The sequence below is a fragment of the Hemicordylus capensis genome, chromosome 7, assembly GCF_027244095.1.
Source record: "Hemicordylus capensis ecotype Gifberg chromosome 7, rHemCap1.1.pri, whole genome shotgun sequence".
Taxonomy (NCBI): Eukaryota; Metazoa; Chordata; class Lepidosauria; order Squamata; family Cordylidae; genus Hemicordylus; species Hemicordylus capensis.
Window position 1 is genome coordinate 34,183,085 of NC_069663.1, and position 21,938 is coordinate 34,205,022.

The 21,938-nt window shown below is 47.9% G+C and overlaps 1 protein-coding gene and 1 non-coding gene across 6 annotated transcripts in view; one reads left to right on the forward strand and one right to left on the reverse strand.

Annotated features, from left to right (window-relative positions):
- COL16A1 (collagen type XVI alpha 1 chain) overlaps nt 1–21,938 on the forward strand; it is a 184,930-nt gene that overhangs the window by 64,192 nt on the left and 98,800 nt on the right. For all 5 annotated transcript variants that reach the window (XM_053267053.1, XM_053267054.1, XM_053267055.1 and 2 more), the window contains 5 exons: nt 8,734–8,857; nt 9,769–10,044; nt 12,757–12,837; nt 13,968–14,102; nt 17,236–17,289. In XM_053267053.1, the coding sequence (XP_053123028.1) occupies nt 8,734–8,857; nt 9,769–10,044; nt 12,757–12,837; nt 13,968–14,102; nt 17,236–17,289 (670 nt within the window). The remainder of the gene's footprint in view (nt 1–8,733; nt 8,858–9,768; nt 10,045–12,756; nt 12,838–13,967; nt 14,103–17,235; nt 17,290–21,938) is intronic.
- On the reverse strand, nt 16,742–16,813 carry TRNAA-GGC (transfer RNA alanine (anticodon GGC)). Its single transcript has one exon. It is a non-coding gene; the product is annotated as a tRNA-Ala (tRNA).

Sequence of the window (21,938 nt, forward strand, 5' to 3'; positions counted from 1 at the left end):
CCTCCAGTCAGGGGCGTAACTATTGTAGGGCAATGGGAGACAGTTGTCTGGGGGCCCACTGCCTTGGGGGGCCCCCCAGAGGCAAGTCACATGACTGACTCCCCCAGCTGCACACCCGCCCGGGCTTCCTTCAGTTGTATTCATCCTCCAGAACTGATGTGAGAGTTAAGACCTGGAGCTACCAGAACAGCATGTCTTTCTCTAGTACCATTAAATGACTTGCATCGCCCACAATTTACAAAACCTTTTAAAAAACAATTTAGGATGAATTTACTAATGCTTTAGTAAAGGCATTTTACTAAGCTTTTGGTTACCACTATTCAGCCTCATGTAAGATTTCTTTACTTCATGAGCTTCAGTGGAGGCGGGGGGCATTTTAAAATCTTGTCTCTGGGCCCACTCCGACCTTGCTACGCCCCTGCCTCCAGTGGCTGTTGCTGGTGTCTACCTTATGTTTCTTTTTAGATTGTGAGCACTTTGGGGACAGGGGACCCTCTTCTTGATGTATTATTTATTTTTCTATGTAAACTGCTTTGAGAATTTTGTTGAAGAGCGGTATATAAATATCCATAGTAGTAGTAACAGGAATTCCCAGATGTTGACTACAACTCCCATAATCCCCAGCCAAAGCTCATTGCAGCTGGGGATGCTGGGAGTTGTAGTCAACAACATCTGGGAATCCCTGTTAGAGTGACCACAGTAGTGACTAGTGCTGTTCCACAAGGGGCCACATGAGAGCTTGCACAGGAGTCCATGCAGTTTTCATGATTCTGCTTGTGTGAGAGGCTGCATGAAGGGGCGGCCCTTTCATGAGGCCAGGTGAGGCGGTCACTTCATGTGGCAGGCTGTTTGGGTGGCAGGAGGGCAGCGAGATGGCCCACCCCTGCTATTGTCAACAATTTCTTTTAAAAATCTCTTTATTTATTTAAAGGCAGCAGATAACTGGGGCACCTGCAGAGTAGCTTGATGCCTCCTGCTGTTGCTGTCAGAGCAGTTCTTTGGGACTGACCCAACTCTTAGCACCTTTGTCAGAAGTGCCTCTCCTCACACTCCTTGCAAAGCCTGCAAGAAGTGAAGAGGAGGCCGCTTACCACCTACCCTCCTCCTCCTGTTCCACCCCCTAAAGCTTTCAAACCTCCCAGGGGTTGGTTGTGAAAGGGGGCTGGCCCCCACTACGAGGCTGCAAAACTTTGGGCCACCCTTCATTGCACAAGCTGTGGTGCAGCACTTCTGTGCAAGCTAAAGAGCTGCCCTGGTTTTTCCTTTCCCTTTTCTCACGCAGCACTGTAGGGCAAAGTTGAAGGGAAAGCACATTCTGCATGCAAAAGGGCACCTTGGGAACTACCCACAATCGTAGATCAGACCAAGGCAAACATAGACCGCCAGCTGTGTGCATTGTGGGGTCTGGCAGGTGTTGGATCTCCCATTCTGTTTTTATTATCTTGGGCACAGAGCAAAACCCAGGAGATCTATGCAGCCTCTGCTAGGATTGAGAGGACCTGCCCCTTCCCATTCCTGTTTTATTCCACTCCTCTAGGACTCTGCTTTAATTTGGAGGATTCTCTGAAAATTAATTCCAGAATTAGGGCATGCTTCATTCGCTGAAGCATCCAGTGCCTTCCATTCATTTGCTTCCCTCGCCCCGCCATCCCGCGTTACCAATGAGCACAAGCGGGCACTGATGAAACGCTACAAAAAACACAATCTGGATATCCTATGTCTGATGGCATCAAAACTCTTCCTGTGCAATATTATATTGATACTGATGTGCACAAGTGCTCCTGAACAGTGGAAAAGCAACACAGAGACAACAAGAACCCTTGGTACCACCATGTATAAAAGCACATCACATTTGCTTCTTTGGTGGTGTTTTAGCAGTGGACATTTGCCTTGGCAAAACACTGCACAGAAACGATCTTGATGCAAGCATACATACAATTATATCAAGATTACTTTTTTGAAATGCTGTTTTAGTAGACACAGAAGTGTGTGCTGGTTATGCACATGTGTGAAGGATGCCAATGAACTACAAGAGTCAAAAGCTGCGACAAACTCTCTCTCTCTCTCTCTCTCTCTCTCTCTCTCTCTCTCTCTCTCTCTCTCTCTCTAATTTGTACACCGCCCCAAACTTTTGTCTCTGGGTGGTTAACAATAGCATAAAACAAGTTGAAAACATATACAAAAAACTTATAACAATTTAACAATTTAAAATAAACCAGAGATTAAAACCTAAAAAAAATTAGGAAGCTGAGAAAGCTTGGGTGAAAAGATGGGTTTTCAGGTGTTTTTTTGAAAATTGCCAGAGATGGGGAGGATCATATCTCAGCAGGGAGTGCATTCCACAATCTTGGGGCAGCAACCAAGAAGGCCCGTCTCTGTGTAGCCACCAAACGAGTTGGCGGTAACTGGAGACATACCTCCTCAGATGACCTCAATGGGCGGTAGGGCTCATAATGAAGAAGACACTCTCTTAGATACCCAGGGCCTAAAGCCAGTTAGGGCTTTATAAGTTATAACTAGCACTTTGTATTTTGTCCAGAAACCTATTGGCAGCAAGTGTAGCTCCATCAGTAAAGGAGTAACGTGGCCTCTCCGAGATGCCATGCACAAGGATCATGCCATGCACTCTTTACAAAGTTCAGAAAATTAAAAAGAAATGGGGCTGTGTAGAATTCTTAATACATTGGCCATGTCACACAGGATGACAATGGTGTTTCCAACCCTCCAGGGCTGCTGTGCACATGAAAGCCAGCCCCGGTGGGGTTGCCCAATTCCTTAAAACAGCGCACATGCAATTGTGCAGCTGAACGTCAGTCCAAATGGAAGTTCAGCTTGTTTAATGGTTCAAATGGAAGCTTGAACGGAAGCTTAGTCTGCAGGCTGTTCTAAGGAGGTGCACAACCCCACCTCGGCTGGCTTTCGCTGGTACAGCACTCCTGATGGATCGGGAACACTGATGTTGCCTTGCCCAACATGGCCATTGATTCCATTTTGAAAACAAGACCAGGTCCATGTGAAACTAGAAAATCAGGGGAGAAATATCAGTAATACTGGAAACACCTGATCCCTGGCAGGTCAAGATCCATGTCCGATGGGCTGTGGGCTACTTGTTGGGTCATGTGTTTTAAGGCCTGTAGAAGAGCTTCATGATTTAAAACGTCAAGGGCCCCGATTCTGTTCTCTGTCTGGCATTCAAAGAAGAGCAAAGAACTGAAGCCCTCTGCAAAGATCATGTGACAAATGAGGAAATCTGCAATGGAAATAAATATCTGGTGATGATCAAGCCAAGAACGGGTTATTAACTGACGGGCCATGTTGCAACAGTAGGAAGGATTCCACAGATGAAACTGATCCCTGCTCTGGCTAAGCTTCCAAATCTGATTTGGTCTGGTCTTGGATTTATTTATTTTTTTAATGCACACAAAAAAAGAATACAGATGCTTGTGGCTGCTGCTACTGGAGCACAAACTTTGGACAGACTTCTAGATTCCAGGCCCATCATGACCTCATTATAGTAATCCTTAAAAAAAAAGTATTATTTTTGTGTTTTGGAAAAGAGACATTTATGAGTGGTTGTTAGGACAACCTGCTTTTCCTTTTGACAGAGGTGGTGTTCCTTGGAGCATGTGCAGAGTGTGTTCTGGCATGGCAATGGAGGGAAAACTTCACCTGTTGTGTTTCCTTCTGTCATGCAGCTTTTAAAGGCACAGAGACTATGATGGGTGGGAAAGATGGCGACTCTAGTGGTATTTGGTTTGTCCCATGGATATTTGGGGCAATTCACATATTACCTTGTATTAAGGGCCCACCTAATATGTCACCTAAGGTGTGACATAAAACAATGTGGACAAACCTGTGTTTACCAACATGTGTATCTGTACACAGAGCTGATTCAGACATCACACAGAAACCTGTCTAAAGCTGGGATCTGAGGAACATCCCTGTGCTTCAAGAGAACATGCCCCTGGCTCCCATCCCAATTTAACCTAAGGAAGCATCAACCTCCTAGTTAGGTTAACGTAAGCAGAGATGAGTTGTGTTGTCTGAATTGCTCAATCTCGGCTTACTCTCACCTACTTGCTTCAGATAACCCAATACTTGTACCCAAGGAATGAAGTGAGTTACAGATCTCAGATTAACTGAAGCAACTAGGTTAGAGTAAGCCAAGATGGATTGGTTTGGATGACACAACCAATCTCTGCTTAACTTAACCTAAATAGAAAGCTGACACTTGGGCAGGAATGGGAAGAGGAGCACACACCCCAACAACCCAGGGATGTTGTGCAGAGCCCAGTTTCATCCAAGGTTCTGTGTGGTGTCTATCCATGCACTGGTGAGGCAGGACTGACTGAGGTTTGCTGTCGAGTGCACGTATACGTGTTGGTAAACCTGGGTTTCCCACTGGGTTTCCCGGAAGAGGCAAAACTCAGCTAGAAACTGTCTTGAGTTGGCAATGAGAAATGATTGAATGGGCTGGTAGAAGGGATTTATTATGGGCCTGCCAACCCATTTAAGATTACTCAGCTAATCATCTCCCCTTTAACATATTAATCAATTGAATGCAAATAAATTGGCATCTGGCCATGGACGCCTTTGTTGTTGCTGTTGAGATCCTGAAGAAAGCAAAAGAGAATTTGCAATTTAATAAACAAAAGCTTGTCCTCATTAGAAGGAAGAGCCACTGCTCATGTTTTCTTTTTTTTGTTCCTTAGCACATCTGCACTAAAAATAGTCTCAAAAGCATAATAAACAAGAGTGCCCTTCGTTTGTCGCATCACCAATTAAAATTGGCCCCAGCATCAATGAACAAAAGCTTTTGTTGAGGAAAGTACCAATTAAAGCTTGCAGCTCTGCTTTTTAAATGTTCATTGTGTGTGTTCGTGTATGAGAGAGAGAGAGCGAGAGAGAGAGCGCGCGCGCAATGGGCCTGATTGTTTATGAGCTAGGGGTGTACATTTTTGAATTTTCTTGTTTTGATTTGTATCCGAATCGAAACACCCCCATTTTGTTTTGTAGCCAAATTTTCCGAATCCGAATCTGAATCGATTTGGATTTTTTAAAAGGGTCCCAGGGCAAAAAGAGTGGGTGGTTGTGGTAGTGTCCAATGGGTGGAAGCTACCACCCAAATTTCAAAGGAATTAGGCAAAGGGCTGATATTTTGTGAATTTTTAAAGTTTACACATCTTTAAGCATTTTCCCATAGGGAATAATGGGGATTCCAGCAAATGTATCACTTCAAATCAAGAGGAAAGGGATGACCCAGAGCGGAGTGTGGTGGGTGGTAGTGCCCAATGGGGACAAGGAAACTTCCAGAATTATCGCAAAAGAATTAGGAACATAGGAAACTGCCATATACTGAGTCAGACCATTGGTCTATCTAGCTCAGTATTGTCTTCACAGACTGGCAACAGCTTCTCCAAGGTTGCAGGCAGGAATCTCTCTCAGCCCTATCTTGGAGAAGCCAGGGAGGGAACTTGAAACCTTCTGCTCTTCCCAGAGCGGCTTCATCCCCTGAGGGGAATATCTTGCAGTGCTCATACATCAAGTCTCCCATTCACATGCAACCAGGGCAGATCCTGCTTAGCTATGGAGACAAGTCATGCTCAGCCACAAGACCAGTTCTCCTCTCCATTGGGAAAAGGGCTGATCTTTTGTGAATTGTTGGCCAATGTGGGGTCAGTAAAGAGTGGCAAGAAGCAAAAGAGCCAATGGGGAACAAGGAGGGAATTGTCAGCAGATCGTCAGCAGATCAGCCCATGATTTAGGTCACTGATCAGAAGGCTGGAAGGGTGGGAAATTCAAAGAGATGTCAAACACAAAATGAAGACTGACTCAGAGATCACCACAAAATGGAGGTCCGAAACAACAAAACGTTTTGTAGCCGAAACGGACGTTTTGTTTTGTATACAAAACTTTTGGATCTGGAAAACTGGTGTTTTGTTTTGTCTACAAAACACCCAAAACAGGCTGTTTTGGGTACAAAACGTTTTGTATCCGAAACGTTTCGCACATCCCTTATGACTCAAAATGAAGCTATTCTCACGACCAGCCAAAATTGGGCTAAGGGAGCTCAGCCCGGTTTTGGCTGGTTGTGTGCTACAACGGGAGTTGCGTGGCTCCCGGCAGCCAGCCCTCTTAAATCTGCCCCCTCATTAATGGGGCTGTGCTCCACTAACCCCATTTTCCTGGTTGTGTGTCATTGCGGCGTGGCTCTGCGCCATGACGACTCAGGAGTAGACCCCTGACGGGGAGGCTACAATAAGTCCCCTGGTGTCAGGGGGCTTCCCAGAATGCCCCATGCAGTTGTGTGGGGCATTTTGGTACTTCCAGGGGCCAGGAGGCCCCCGACCCCCACCGCCTAAACCGGCTCTGTGATAGAGCTGGTAATTGTGTGGGTGGCTGATCGCGCTGCCCAGGGCAAGCTGGCTGCTCATGTGTGGGGAGAGTGGGTCAAGCCCACTCTCCCCGCAACCCCGCAACCCCCCTTATGACACTTCACACTGCTCATGTGAAGCGCCTCCATATTTTTATACACATGGGGTTAAACACCCTGAAAATGGGGTATAAGGTTTATGTCACTGTTTGCTTTGATATGCAATGGGAAGTGAATTTCCACAATGGGAAGTGAAATTAAAATGGTGGTTCCACACGGCACATGATATTATCCAGCAATGTCATTCCTCATGGCCAAGTTTCTTCCATCTGGTTTACGCACATCCCATTCAGCAAAGGTCCTCTGCCACTTCTGTTGCTTCCTGTTCCCAGCCGGGGCAATACTGATTTAAGCAGGATATCAATCTGAGGAAGAGGGAAACACTCCCTTAGCAGGGACCCCTTCCTTGGGTGATGTCCCCATGTCCTCTCGCACAGAGGATACTCCTCCAGGGGGTGGGGGCCTCCTAGCAGTGGGTGATTCGATCATTAGGGGCATGGAGAGATGGGTCTTTGACCTGTGTGTAGACTGCTTAGTGACTTGCCTACCTGGTGTGAAGGTTGTGGAAGTCACGCTGCGTCTAGGTAGGCTAGTGCTGGGGAGGAGTCAGCTGTTGTGTTGCACATTGGCACCAACGATGTTGGGAAATGCAGTTGGGAGGTTCTGGAAGCCAAATTTTGGCTGCTAGGTAGCATACTGAAATCCAGGACCCCCAGGGTAGCGTTCTCTGAGTTGCTACCTGTTCCACATGCAGGGCCAGCGAGACACGCAGAGCTGAGAGGTTTCAATGCGAGGATGAGACAGTGGTGCCAGGAGGAAGGGTTTAAATTTGTTAGGCACTGGCATACATTTTGGGGCAAGCAATGCCTGTACAAAAGGGACAGGCTCCACTTGAACCAAGATGGAACCAGACAGCTGATGCTTAAGATAAAAATCTGACGATCACTAGAAACCGAGCTTCATAGTCTTTCCCCCAGAGTGGGGAATGGTTGCTTTAATTACTGGTTTTCTTTTTCCTTTTCCTTTTCTAGCATAATAGCTATAAATAAACGTCTTTACTGGAGGCTAAACTGGAGAGTACGAGCCAGTTGTATGTCACTTTCTCTAACTTTAAAACAGCAGCAAGAGCCCCAATGCAAGCTTAGTAAGCTGTGAGAATGAGCAGAAGAATAGCAGAAGGTGGAAAGTGAAAAGCTGTTTAACCCTTCCTTCTCTGGCAACTCAAAACTTCCCTTCCTAAACTGCTTTAAACTGCATAGGAGAAAAGATATGGATACCAGGCAGCAAAATGGGCATTTCCCAGAGTTTTGGGAATCCCACCAAAAGCTTAGCAGCCCATTAAGATTAGACCTTACTACATGCAACTCCTCCTGTCTCCCTGGGAAGTCAGAAGTATGGAATCCCCACTTGGCATCTGGAGAGCAGGCCTCGACATGGTTTCGATTGAGGTTTCAGCATTCTTGGGGGGGTGTTCTTCAGTTCAAGACGTGCAGACAAGAAGATAAGCTAGAATGGAGAATGTGTTTCCCCAGCTTGGAGCAGTAGCAGTACACTCTTGTCTTCGTGAATTTAATTGAATGCACTTCTGAAGCGAATGCGCTTCTGGCATTTGTACACCCACCTATGAGGGTGCACTTGGGTAAAAAAAGGTGCCATTGAAGAATGACAGCTGTGTGGGTGTGAGGGTAGAGGCTGTGTGGAAAGGCTCAGAACTTATGCACACAAGCTTGTAGCTTCTGGCATGAGCCCGGCCCCAACACAGCGGAGTTCTTTGCACATGTGGCATGTCCAATTAAATTATCCCGGACTACAGGGCTGGGGAAAACCTCTGCCTGAGACCTTGGAGTCTTTGCCCAGTTAGTCCTCTGCTAACTGGGCAAAGAGGCAGGCGGCCAGCGGGGGGGGGGGGAGAGGGATGGGCGGGTGGCCAGTGGCCAGAAAATGGAGGCTGTGGCAAACTAGAGGTGCAGATGCTCTGTGCCTGGCGCAGCTAGTTTATTTATTCTTTCTCCATGTAAAATGCTTTGGAAATTTTTGTTGAAATGCAGTATATAAATATTTGTTGTATTTGGTGTAGAGCTGCTGCCAGTCAGAGTAGATGATACTGAGCCAGATGGACCAATAGCCTGACTCAGCATATGGCAGCTTCATCTGTGCCCTTGCACACAGATGCTTCTGTCAAAGTTCTTTTGAGACAACTTTAATGGGTTGCCTGAGAATACCCACAGGAAGCACAATTTTGGAGGAACCACCCATTTCTTTCCACTCTGCATACCTCTCCCTCCTCCTCTTGTTCCCAGACAGCTGTTCCCCATGGGCCTGCCAGATGAATTCACTCTAGTGATCACCTTGCTCTTGAAGAAACAGACCAGCAAAGAGAACTGGTACCTCTTCCAAGTCACCGATCGTCAGGGATACCCCCAGGTAGGTCTGCCTGGCCTAACCCCGCCCTTCCTTGGCCTCAGTGCTCCTTGCGTTCTGTCATGCCTCTCTTCTTCCCACTGAGGGCAGTTGAAACCTTGGAGAAGCTGCTGCCAGTTTGTGAAGACAATACTGAGCTAGATAGACCAATGGTCTGACTCACTATATGGCAGCTTCCTATGTTCCTAGTTGCCACCAGGTTTATACCCTCTTCCCTGAAGCCCGGTTTTGAGATGTGGTGAACTAGTTCTTACTATGCAACAATCAGTTGGATCTGTCCCTGCCTGACCCTGCTGCTGCTGCTGCTGCTACAAGGAAAACGGTCTGTTCAGGGAAGAGAGCTGGTCTTGTGGTAGCGAGCATGACTTGTCCTCTTAGCTAAGCAGGGTCTGCCCTGGTTGCATATGAATGGGAGACTTGATGTGCAAGCACTGCACGATATTCCCCTTAGGGGATGGAGCCACTCTGGGAAGAGCATCTAGCTTCCACGTTTCCTCCCTGGCAGCATCTCCAAGATAGGACTGAGAGAGACTCCTGCCTGCAACCTTGGAGAAGCTGCTGCCAATCTGGGTAGACAATAATGAGCTAGATGGACCAAGGGTCTGACACAGTATGTGGCAGCTTCCTGTGTTCCTGGGTGGTCTCCTCAGACCCCTACTTGGGGTCAGCAGGGGCCCAAGTTTATATAGCACATCTGTGGGAGATTGCCCTGGCAGAAGATCAGGAGTTCTTTTGAAGGGGTTCTCTTATCTGCTGCCCCAATCCTCTCCCTCCCTCCCTCCCTCCCTCCCTCTCTCTCTCTCTCTGACGTGCTGTCTTGATCTTTCTGCCTCTGTTTCCCCTCATGCCTGCCCTCTCTGCCTCTCTTTCTAGAACATTCTCTTAGCCAACGCTGTCTCTTTTCACCCCCTCAGCTCTCCCTGGGGATCAACAGCAAAGAGCAGAGTCTGGAGTTCCGGGCCAAGGGCCAGGATGAGGAGTTCATCAGTGCGGTCTTTGCCGGCAAAGGGGTCTCCTCCCTTTTCGACTTGAAGTGGCACAAGATGGCCCTCAGCGTCCAAAGCCAGGTGGTCTCGGTCCACATCGACTGCAGCTACATCTCGTCTAAGCCCCTGCTGGCCCGGCACCGGCTGGTCGTGCAAGGCAACGCGTTTGTCGGACTGGATGCTGTGCAGGGCGCTCCTGTGGCCGTGAGTCATTATGGGATTTTGTGCACAAGCTGGTTTTCCTTGGAGAAAGAGCACGCTAGAACTGTGGCAAATAAAGAAATAAATATTGCTCCTCATCCAGGCTCCTCCAAAAATAGAGCAAGGTTAACAGCCCTGGCAGACAAGTCACTTGAGGAGTTTTGAGCACAGGTGATGTTTTGGTGCTCCAGACGGAACCTTTTCTGGCCCATGCAATTAACTGGGAGCATACAAAGACTGTGCCTATCCTGGTGTCTTCCACGGGCATCCTGATGTTGCCCTGGTGCGTTTCTTTAATGTGGGTGGGGGGCTATTTTTCCCGAACCATTTGAACGCATGGTCCAAATACGAGTAGTATTTGAAGGGTGTTAGCTAGAATGATCCACTCCCTGCATGGAATTAAAAAATGCTCCAAGAAGGATGTCCTGAAAAGGTCACCATGAGCTAAGTCTCGGTGCATCCCCATTTTAATTGTGTGGGCTACTTCTGGTGGGTGGTCATCATCAGAACTGGCCATAATTTCAAAAAGACAATTGAAATTCTTTGTGGGGTTTCACACAACCCCGGAACAAGAGTGTAAAAGGGGTAGCAGGATAGTAGGAAGTTGTCCAAGACAGAAGAAGAGTTTGGGCTCTTGCACATGAGCAGAACAGACGGACAGAGCCCAGCGCACACATAAAAGCCGCAGTGGCAAGCTCAGAGCCAGGAAACCCTCCAAGATTTGGGAGAACCTTCCCACAAGGTTCAGGAGGCAGAAAACCCCATGACGTCAATCAGCTGTCCTCTGATTGACCATGAAGCGGCAGAAGGCAGGCCCAGCCCTATTCAAGCCATTGCTAGCATGGGACCATAGAGTGTGCTGTGCAGAGCGGCACATTCATAGCTAGCAGTCCCTCAAGCCACAGTGCTTTCTCACAAACATGGCAGCCGGCTGCCAGAACCTGAAAACATGGTGAAAGGCAGACACATGATTGACAAGCTTAGATGCCAGGGCCCATGCTCTTCACTAATCTGGGTTAAGAATGAGGGTTAGAAGCAGGGTTGCCCAGATTCAGACTACTAGGGCTTGGGGCATTTGCCCTGGTTTGCTTGTGCATGCAACCCTGGGTTAGAGGCAGATAACCTAGGCTTAGCTGCTCATGCAAAGAGATTTACAGGTTTATTAAGCCAGAAATGACTGCAGCCCTGCTCAGATCTTATGAAAATGTTTTAAATCTATGTGTCAAGGAGGCGATGGAAGAATGCTGGCTGGCCATATTTCCCACATTGACCAAGCACTGAACACAGCTTCTAATATATTTATAGGGGGTATATTTCCAGTAAACAAGTCAGAAACTGTTTGATGAGACCAGCTGTTTGATTAACAACAAACTGAGCTAATTTTGGTATTGAGTGCATTTTGTAATAAATCAGATGGTTTTCAGAAAGCCTGATTTTCCCCAGGAACATGAGATTTTCACTTAGTTTGTCTTTGGGTGAATTCCATCTCCCATCAGGTTTCTGCCGCTGAATTCTTCTCTGTCCCTGATTTCTTGCCACATACAGAGGTTGAATCAGAGGTGGAACTGAAGCAGCAACCCTGCCAAAATCAGGGGTGGGTGGCAAACCCCTCTTGGGCCAAATTACACTTTAGATTAAATGCATAATTTAGCCCTGTATGTTTTCTCTAAGATGTAGCTGGCAGGGAGAGAAGATAATAAGGACTGGAAAGTGGAAAGTGGAAGGGGAAAGGAGGCCTTAAGCAGGGGCATTACTCGAATTGAACAAGGTGGGGGGACAAATGTCTCTGACCCCCTGAGTGAGGGGGTGCCCACTGGCTGCGTGACAGCTTGCTCTTTGTTTCAACCCCTCGCATTGCTCTCTCCCGATCTTATCACCGCTCCATGACCGCCCTACTGGGCTAACAACAGGCACGGGGGGCTCTGATCCGGATCGAGACTACAGCAGAGGCAATGACTCAATGCCCCTCTTTCTCCACACCATGATTGAAAGCACCCCTTCCATGGCTGCTGTTTGAGTTAGAAAAACACATGCACACAGGCCCAAACTCTGCATTTAACCTAACATGTAGTTTGGCCTTTTTTCTCCGGCATGATTGTTATTGCTAGTGGAGTTGGCCATTTCCTGGAGGAGCAAAGGAGCTTGGGCAGTCAGCCAATGAGGCTGCAATACCCTGGGATGAGTAGTGGTTGGTCCTATGGAGCCGGGGTGTGTGTGCCCAAAGTTTGAGGCCACCTGCACAGGGCGTGAGAAGCTGCCCAGCCTTGTCGTGGCCAGCTGGGCAGGCTGGCGGGGCTAGATCATTCATGGTAGACCCCAATTGTATAGGCCTGATCTGGGTGCTGGCTTCAGCTGTGATACAATCGCTCTACAGCAGTAAGACCGGAGGAAGCAAGTGGGAATGGAGGCCAAACACCAGAGAAGGAGGGTGGGAGTCACCGAAGGCCAAAGCAGGGTCAAGAGGCCTAATCAGCAAGCAGTGTGGGAGCCCTGGTTTGCTGTGTCTCTGGGGCAGGGGACTGGTTTGACCCAGGGATGTGCCGCTCTTCTAGAGTGGGCCAGGAGCCACCCAGGGATCTGAGAAACATCTCAAAGACCAGGGAACATCAGGGCGGTTAGGCTTCTTCCCCAGCCAGAACCTGAAGAACCCTGTTTCAGGAACAACAGGTGCCAACACCTGGCTTGTGCGCCCGTAACTGAGTTTGTCTGTTACAGTTTGATGTCCAACAGCTGCACATTTACTGTGACCCGGCCATGGCCATGCACGAGGGGTGCTGCGAGATCTCTGATAACGGGGTGAGTCATATTGGCTTATTGATTGATCATAATAGTTTCTGTCGCGCCTTTCCCTGTTAAAACAAGCACTGGGCAGTTCACAGTAAACAAAACTTCTTTAACGGCGTCATGTCCAAAATGCAATAAAACCATTATTAAAAGCCTTACAAAAGAAGCAAAGTTTTCATCCACTGTTTGAAAACAAGGGAGCCTGGCATATGTCAGGCTATATACAAATACAAATACGATGAATATTTACATACCGTTTTTCAACAAAAAGTTCTCAAAGCGGTTTACATAGAAACAAACAAACAAAATGGCTCCCTGTCCCCAAAAAGGACAAATTGGGCCATTTGCTCTTCCCCTGATAGATATAACTTTGAAAGGTGCAGCTTTGTCCAGTTAAGAGGGAGCAGTGATTCGAATGGGGCTGCTCTGGGACTACAATTCCCAGCATCCCCAGGCACAGAGACCAATGGTCAAAGATGATGGGAGTTGTCATTCCCAACAACTGGCGGGCCAAATTGGTGCAGCCTTGGGTTAGAGTGTCAAACTGGTGAGACCTGAATTCAAATCCCTATCCAGCCATGAAGCTCACTCACTAGGTGATTTTGGGCCAGTTTCTTCTCTAGCCTAACTCACAGCATGGATGTGAGGATAAAAAGAGCCTGCCCTGAGCTCTTTGGAGTGGGATATAAATGCAGTGAATGAAAAGCTAAAGTGCGGTTTTCATATTTTTCACAAAAGCCAATACGGAGTTTTCACATAATAGACTTGAATAACTGTCGACTGTGTTTCATACTCCTTATTGCTGATAATGGTGCTTTATTTCCCACAATCAAAAGCACAGACAGCAGTTCCAGTCTCAATCAGGGTTGTACTATTGGCTTAATTATACACGACACTCCCCACTCAAATGTACAGGCGATTGTATAGATGCATAGTGACCAGAAACATTTTAGTACCCTGAAGACACAACTGACTCAGTTGGACCAGAGCTTGTGCAATTAAAGTAGCATGCTATTTTGATGGATTTGATGCTAACGTTTGCCAGCCTTCTGCTGTTAGAGATACACACACATCTGCAGCGGTGACATTGAGGTGTTTGCTTCAGTTAGACTCCCTCTCAGTCCTCTTCTCTGTTTGGGCAGTGCTTTCCTGAAGCCTCCAAAACCCGCCGGGATGTGGAAGTCATGCAGAGCAACGACCTGATTGAGATCAACCCCCAGACAGAAGGCAAAGTCTACACACGTTGTTTCTGCTTGGAGGAGACTCAAAGCAAACAGGTGAGAAGTACCAACAACCATGAGAGTCCTGGGCCACCTTCGGACGTAACGTGGAATGGAGGGTCCAATGGATTCATGGTTGTCCCCCCACCCCTGCTCTCCCATCCGCATTCGGACATACTGGCAAGCGTCCTCTCTGCAGTCAGTGAGACTGCAGTGAGGCGGGGAACCTGACTGTGCAGACTTCCTTCTTTCATGAAGGACATCTTGCACAGTCAAGAGCAGTCAAAGCATCCTCCCACAACTCCAGTTGGGGGAAAGACGAACTGTAGTGGCAGTGTTTGGACGTAACGCTGGCACTGCTAACTCTGTTTGGGGAGGGGAACCATGGGTGTGTTGTTTGGGGTTTTTTTTTTTGCTTAAACTGCTGTTTGCATTTGGATGTGCACTTTGAGAAACTGGAGGGGAAGGTTCCTCTAGTTTCGGTTACATGCGGATGCGGTGCTGATAAAACATAGACATATGAATCAAGGAGTTCCCAGTTCAAAGTTCAACTCTGCTGGGAATTTGTTATATGGCATTAGGCAAGCCTGTTTCTCTCAGCCTTAGTCCTGCAGCTGTCATATGGTGATAATACTAGGCTACCTTTCAGGGTTGTTGGAAAGGCTGCAATGAGAATATATGTGTGGCACTTGAAAACTCAGGGGCAGAGCTCTTACTTGGCATGTAGAAGGTCCCAGGTGCAATCCCTGGCATCTCCACATCCAGCTGGGAAAGATACTTGTTTGAAACCCTGGAGAGCTGCTCCCTGCCAGTGTAGACACTGAACGAGATGGCCCAATGGTCTGACTCAGTAGGAAGCAATTCCCTTGGTAAACTTACTGGGCCTATTTGGGGAAATACTAGCTGAGTTGGAAGAACATTTGAGAAGATGTAGGGTTGGGGAAATCCATCTGATACCTTGGAGGGCGGCTGCCAGTCTGTAGTCAGTGCTGAGCAAGATGGACCAATAGTCTGATTCAGTATAAAGCAGCTTCAGATGTGTCCGTATGAGCAGCCAGATGAAGCAATAGCACTGAACAATATTAGGACAAAGTGATTTGCAGGAAAATATCTACCCTACCACAATGGTGATCTAAGAAACTACCACTGTGGTCCAAAAACCTGCTGGATACTCAAGAGCAGCCCTGTTCCACTACTGGGTAGGTCTGGATTTAATGGCCCATCCGATGAGAATCAAATTTATGGGTTTTTTTAAAACCATCATTGCCGTTTGGTAAATAGGTTAAATGGGAGAGAGAGCATGCCTGGAATTAAAAACCAGTCATCGGTTTGGACTGCTGGGAACACATTTGCTACCAATTTAGGATCTTTTTTTCTACTTGGTCAAATCCTACCAAGAAGGAATGTACATCAGAAACGGGAAGCGAGGAGGAAGGATGGAAGGAAGGAACTTTAATCCAAGCCATCTGAGACAACCATCGGCCGAAGAAGTGAGGTTCCTGGAAGAAATCATGCTTCACATGGGGAGGGAAGAGGATCCAGCTGATCTCTGATGTGACCGATGAAGTTTAGGCACCCTGATCTAATCTGGAAAATTGGACCACGTGTCTCTCCTTCAAATCAATCCCAAATAAGCACCACTCCCACCATCCCTGCTTTTTATTGATTAACAACCTTGGACTGGAGCAAGATTTAAAATTAGCCAGAGCAGCACTGCAGGGGATCATAGTACAGGTGGAGAAGCTTATGCCAGGACACACACACACACACACACACACACACACACACACACAGCCCCTTAACAAGGCTTGTATTAACAAAACTGTCTTCCCTTCTCTCGATATTCCAAGAATAGACTCAGGCCTCCCCAGTCCTGGTCTGTCAGAGCAAGTTAAAACGACAGTGTTGCACTGTGATCTGCTCAGGGAAGACAAGCTGTGCTTTTTGACTCACAAACTCCTCCCTACATGGGCCCCTTCTCCGGTTGCTCTCCATCCTTCGAGACGCTCTCCTTGAGGAGAACACGACATCATTCATTCACCCTCCGGGACAGGAACAAACCTGCCTCACTTTTTCCACAAGGCTAGAAGACTTAACGGTGGTGAGGCCAGGCCGAAAGAGCTGGAGATGGGAGCGAAGGAAACACAGCTTATCGAAGAAGGGATCTAGGCTGGGAGAAGCAAGAGAGGGGAATGTTCCTGCAAACACAAGTGCATGTGATGCGATCTTGCTGGGATAGGAAAATGAGGAGGTGGCTTCTGGACAACATGGATGTAAACCAAGATGAATGGACAGCCCGGAGGTGGAGTGGCTCATTATCTAGACCAGGGATTCTCCACGTTGGGTCCCCAGATGTTGTTGGACTTCAACTCCCCTAATCCTCAACTAAAGACCACTGGGGCTGGGGATTATGGGAGTTGAAGTCCAGTAACATCTGGGGACCCAATGTTGAGAATCCCTGATCTAGATAGAGGCTGATGGGCTGTTATGGGCAATTAAGTCCAGGGGTAGCTAGCCAGGGTCTTTTTAAAAAAAAAAAGTGAAGAGACTTGTGGTGCTTTTGGAATGTCTTTTGTGCATAGGAAGCTGCTTTCTGTTCAGTCTGACCCTGGGTCCATCTAGCTCAGTACTGACTACACTGACTGGCAGTGGTTTCTCTAAGATTCCAGATAAGGATCTTTCCCAGCCCTACCTGGAGATGCTGCCAGGGATTGAACCTGGGACCTTCTGCATGCCAAGCAGGTGCTCTTCCCCTGAGCTACAGCCCCATCCTCTAAACAGATATACCTTAAGATGCTTGTGAGACCATGATGAGAAAAATTATGCCCATCTGGGCTAAGGGCATTCTCAACGTCACATGTAGTAGGGCGGCAGAATGGCTGAAGTCAGGTGATGACATGGCTTGCTTTCGAGAGACGTCCGTCCCGTCTTCTTTAAGCAGTTTCACTCTAGTTGCTCATCTGTAGCCAACAGACCCTATGGTTGCCACCAACAGGATGGTTAACCCATCCTTCTACTGTGTGCTGCTGGCCATTTCCTCTGGCTCCTGGCAGCCTTCTGCCTTCACTAGCAGCTCAGATCAGGAAGGAATTGTCCAAGTGCCTGTCCACAGGTGGGAGGGAGCACGGGGGCCTCAAGGGAGAAAGACTTTGCAAACTCCTAGCCCATAACACTCTTATTCCTCTTCCAGGAGGAGCTGAGGACGACTGGGAAGGTTGGTGTGAAAGGTGACCCGGGAGAGAAGGTGAGACATTTGAGGGAGCAAGTATGTAGTCGAGGTATGCCTATCGCCTAGCTATGAGAAGCTAAAAGACTGAGCTGCAAGCCAGAAAGTCTCCCCAGTTCAAATCTGCTTCTGCCCTAAACAAATTAGGTGGCCTCGGGCAAATCACTCTCAGCCTCCAGCTACTCCTCCGCCATCTGGGCATAATAATACTGACCTCCTTTCAGGGGGTCAAGCAACATTGGTTCAGTTCACCAGCCAGACAAAATATTTTACTCGTCAAGATGGTTGGTACATTACTCGACAGGACCTTTTTCACTCGTCGTCAGGCATCATTTCCCACTCGTCACAGACTAGTAGACTAGTGGGTTTCCTAAGCCCTGCCCTCTCTACAGGCTCTTTGTAAGGGTTACCGCAAGACAATGAGCCTTTTTTCATGATCTGTGAAAAAGGGCTGGGGCTGCACGGGGAGAAAGGCTGTAAAACCTTACCTCCCCAGCAGACAATTGCCCTGTCTGTGCTGGGCGTGTGGATCGTGCACCTGCATGGACTCTTGTTCTCCCCAGAAGCGGCGGAGAATTGGGGCTGGGATGTGTCACCCCACCCGCACTGGAAATCCCATAATGCACCTTGCAGTTGCACAGGGGAGCCCCCTAGTCTCCCCAGCAAGCAGCCGGGGCTGGCAGACGGTCACCAAAGTGGGGCCAAGAGAGCTCACGCTCCCGGAACTTCATTTTGGAGGCGGGCTCCAGAGGCAGGGTTGCTGCCGTGTCGCCGGCGGGAGCCACACAGCTCCTGACGGTTCACACGCATGGCATGGATCAGGCTAAGGCAGTTGAGCCCTCTCTTTGCTGCGCGTGTGAACAGGCTCAATAGAAAGGCCAAATGGTATTTTTAATGATGCGAGGAAGGGAATGTTGTGAAATCCGTTAACTGGTTGAGCTTGATACAACATTATTGCAATTACAGAGGTGGGTCTCACGATCAGTGAGACTTGCTGCAGACGAGCAGGGCTGGAGCCCTGGGTGGCCGGATTGGCTGCCCACACGACTGCCGGCTCTGTGATGGAGCTGGCGGGGGCTAGGAGGATTGGGGCCCACGTGGCCCCTGGAAACTCCAGTATGCCCTGTGCAAGCGTGCAGGGCATACTGGAGAGACCCCTGAGCCGGGAGGCTGCTTTTCAGCCTCTCGCTGGGGGTCTACTCGTGAGTAACTGCGGCTTGGAGCTGCACCGCGGCTACTCATGATCCCAAAAACCAGTTTGCAGAGCGCTCGCTCCGCAAACCCGGTTTGAAGGGTGGGCTGCTTGAGCTGGTTATCAGTGGAGGCTAGCCCAATTTCGTCCCATCGTGTGAATAGCCTGTTTTTTCCGCGGTTTTTAAAATTCTGAATCGGACACTTTGAAATTTTCAGATTGGATGCTCAGAACCAATTTTTACAAGAAAATGACTCTTGTGGAATTGGAGGCATGTCTTCCTAAAGCCTGTTGCTGCTGCATCCAGAAGTAGAAATTTCGTTTTTATCTTTTTTTAAAAAAATGGAGAGATCAGCAGATAAAACCTTTAGGTTTTTTGCACAACATTTAAAACTGGACAAGTTCCCCGAGGCACATTTCCCACTTCCTTCATCGGCCACGATTTGTTTCGGCTCCATCCCCGACCTGCCAGGGCTCAGAATCAGAACCCTGCTTGTCCCTGCTCAGCACGCAGCACTTAAGGCTTCATTTGCTCTCATCCTTTCCTGGAGAATTCCCAGTAAACAGGTCGTCTGAGGGCGTCTTTGTCTGTTCCAGACTCCTGAACTATCAATGTTTAAAAGGAAGCAAGCGGAACTCTCTGTGCCCTGGGGCTCATATACACAACCAGGAGTTATGGCTTTTTGCAAAGCACCATCATTGTTGTAACTTCCCCATTCAGACAGCCTGGCAGCCTGACAAAATTTACTCGAGGAAGTCCCATTGAAATTAATTAGGCATGCCTAACTTGTCATTTTAATTTCAATGGGACTTCCTCGAGTACAATTAGACAGGCTGTCAGGAACTAGGGCTGTTCACACAATGGACAACTGGGTGGGACAAGCCTCTTACCCAGCTATGGGAACTGTGTGTGCTCCCAATTTTCAGTCACGTGTGAGCAAAAACCTAAGCAGTGGCTAGATTACCGATACAGTCCATTGTAGTTGCACTGATATGGACAGCTCTCCCCAAGCTACCTTCTGTCGCATTCTATCCAATTTGCTTTCTGTTGTAAAAAAAATAAAATATCAGTGGTGGGATTTGCAACATTTTGTACCAGTTAGGGTGGGTGGTGTGCGGAATGGGGATGCACATCCGTTGGAAGCAAAGGACAGCACCTGCATTTGGATATGTATTTAGATGTGCATTCCATGGAAAATAACGGTCAGCATCTACCTTTGGATGCAAATCTTGATGCAGAGCCAACTGGGGCAACCCGGAGAGGTCTCTGGGGCAATCCGGAGAGACCATATCATGCCTCTCTTGAAACAGTTACACTGGCTGCCGATATGCTTCTGGGCAAAATACAAAGTGCTGGTTATTACCTTTAAAACCCTGAACGGCTTGGGACCGAGTTATCTTAGAGAGCGCCTTCTTCTGCATGATCGCCACCACACGTTAAGGTTATCTGAGGAGATCCATCTCCAGTTACCACTGGTTCATTTGGTGGCGACTCAGAGGTGGGCCTTCTCTGTAGCTGCTCCTGGGCTGTGGAAGGCACTCCCAGCAGAAATCCACAATCTGAATTCTTTATTGGCCTTCAGCAGAGCCCTCAAAACCTCTCTGTTTGGCCTGGCCTTCCAGAGTTTTTAAATTGTTGTAAATTGTTTTAAATGTTTGCCCTGGTTTTCCAGGGTTTTTAACTGTTTGAATGTTTAATTGGTTTTATTCTGGTTTTATAGTTTCAATTTTTAACTGTTAACTGGTTTTAATTGTTTTTATGCTGTTGAAAACTGCCCTGAGCCATTTTTGGAAGGGCAGTATATGAATCAAATCAATCAATCAAACAAACAAACTTTACACCCCCAGTTCCTAAGAGCAAGGAAATTGTGCTGTGGATATCTGAGACCGTGGGGTGAATGAATGAATGAATGAATGAATGGGGGACTGCAGAAAGCAAGGCACAGGTTCTGCATAACCCTGCAGTGCACCTTGGTGATGGATGCCCCCAGCAGGGCATCTTTCCAGTTCCCACAAACACAAGATCTCAAATCCTCAGTCCAAGCCACTCGTTCCACTGCCCTTGGTGCAGGGTGGTTGCTGTAATCATCAGATGCTTCAGGCTGCCTGGTTTTGGCTCCTTTCAGCGGCTGCCCCTCCCATGGGGAACATCTCACACTTAGCGGGTTGGCTGAAGGAAGTAGTGGTTTAGCCGCAAACTCTCACATATAATCTAAGTCTCTGGCTGGACTCAGAACTTTGCCAAGGAAAGAAAGAGCCTGTTGCCGGACAGCCTACTGAGTCGGTTCCTTCTTTTCCTGCCTCCGTAAGACTTCCCCACTCCACCATAAGCCCCTCAGCTGGCACTTGGCAATTGAATCTAAGCAGATGGAAAGGATTCAATCGGATCATTCCCCAGTTCCCTGGGAAACCAGAGAAGGTGTTTGCTTATCACAGATCTTCATGTCTTTCCCATGGAAGTTCTAAAACTAACCCAAGTTCAATCATTTGCTTTAGCAAGTTCGTCATACAGGATGCCAGAGAACTACACAAAGACAGAATTCTCAGTGTGTGTAGAGCCATCACCCCATCATACCAGTTTAATTGATTGATCGGTTTGATTTGCACAGATGTGCATGTGACTGAAACAATAGTGAGGAGATCTGGTCTTGGGGTAGCAAGCATGACTTGTCCCCCTAGCTAAGCAGGGTCCACCCTGGTTGCATATGAAAGGGAGACTCGAAGTGTGAGCACTGGAAGATATTCCCCTCAGGGGATGGAGTCGCTCTGGGAAGAGCATCTAGGCTCCACGTTCCCTCCCTGGCAGCATCTCCAAGAGAGGGCTGAGAGAGATTCCTGCCTGCGACCTTGGAGAAGCCGCTGCCAGTCTGTGAAGACAATACTGAGCTAGACGGACTAAGGGTCTGACTCAGTGAGGTGCTTCACACGACACGGAGCCATCGCTCCATTAACCTCATTTAAGGGGAGGGGGATTATTGTGGCTAGCTGCCTGGAGCCATGCAATTCCCGTTGGCAGCACACAATCACCCCAAAAGCAGGCTGGGCTCCCTTAGCCCGCTTTTGGGTGTTTGTGGGAATAGCCTCAGTATATGGCAGCTTCCTATGTTCCTAATAGTTCTGAAGATTGACTCTTTGCTTTCACAACTGGCATCTTTTTAGGAGAGGCATTCTCTGCCTGCATGACAGTGAAAGTGGGGGTGACTCTTCTGAAATGGTGCCTGCCCACTGGAGTTTTTCCTTGTATAAAAAGGAATTCATGGGGCACTTTTAAAATTCTTCTTAGAATTCTTCTTTCATGCTTCATCTTCTAAGAAGAGGCATTCCTGCCTGCTTGAGAGTGAAAGAGAATACCTTTTCTAAAATAATGCTTTCTACTTGCAGTGTTTTCCCCAAGTATTAAAAGTAATTCACAGGTGTTTTGTTGTTGTTTGTTTTAATGTTGGGCACTTTTTTAATTGATCAAAACCCTTTTAAA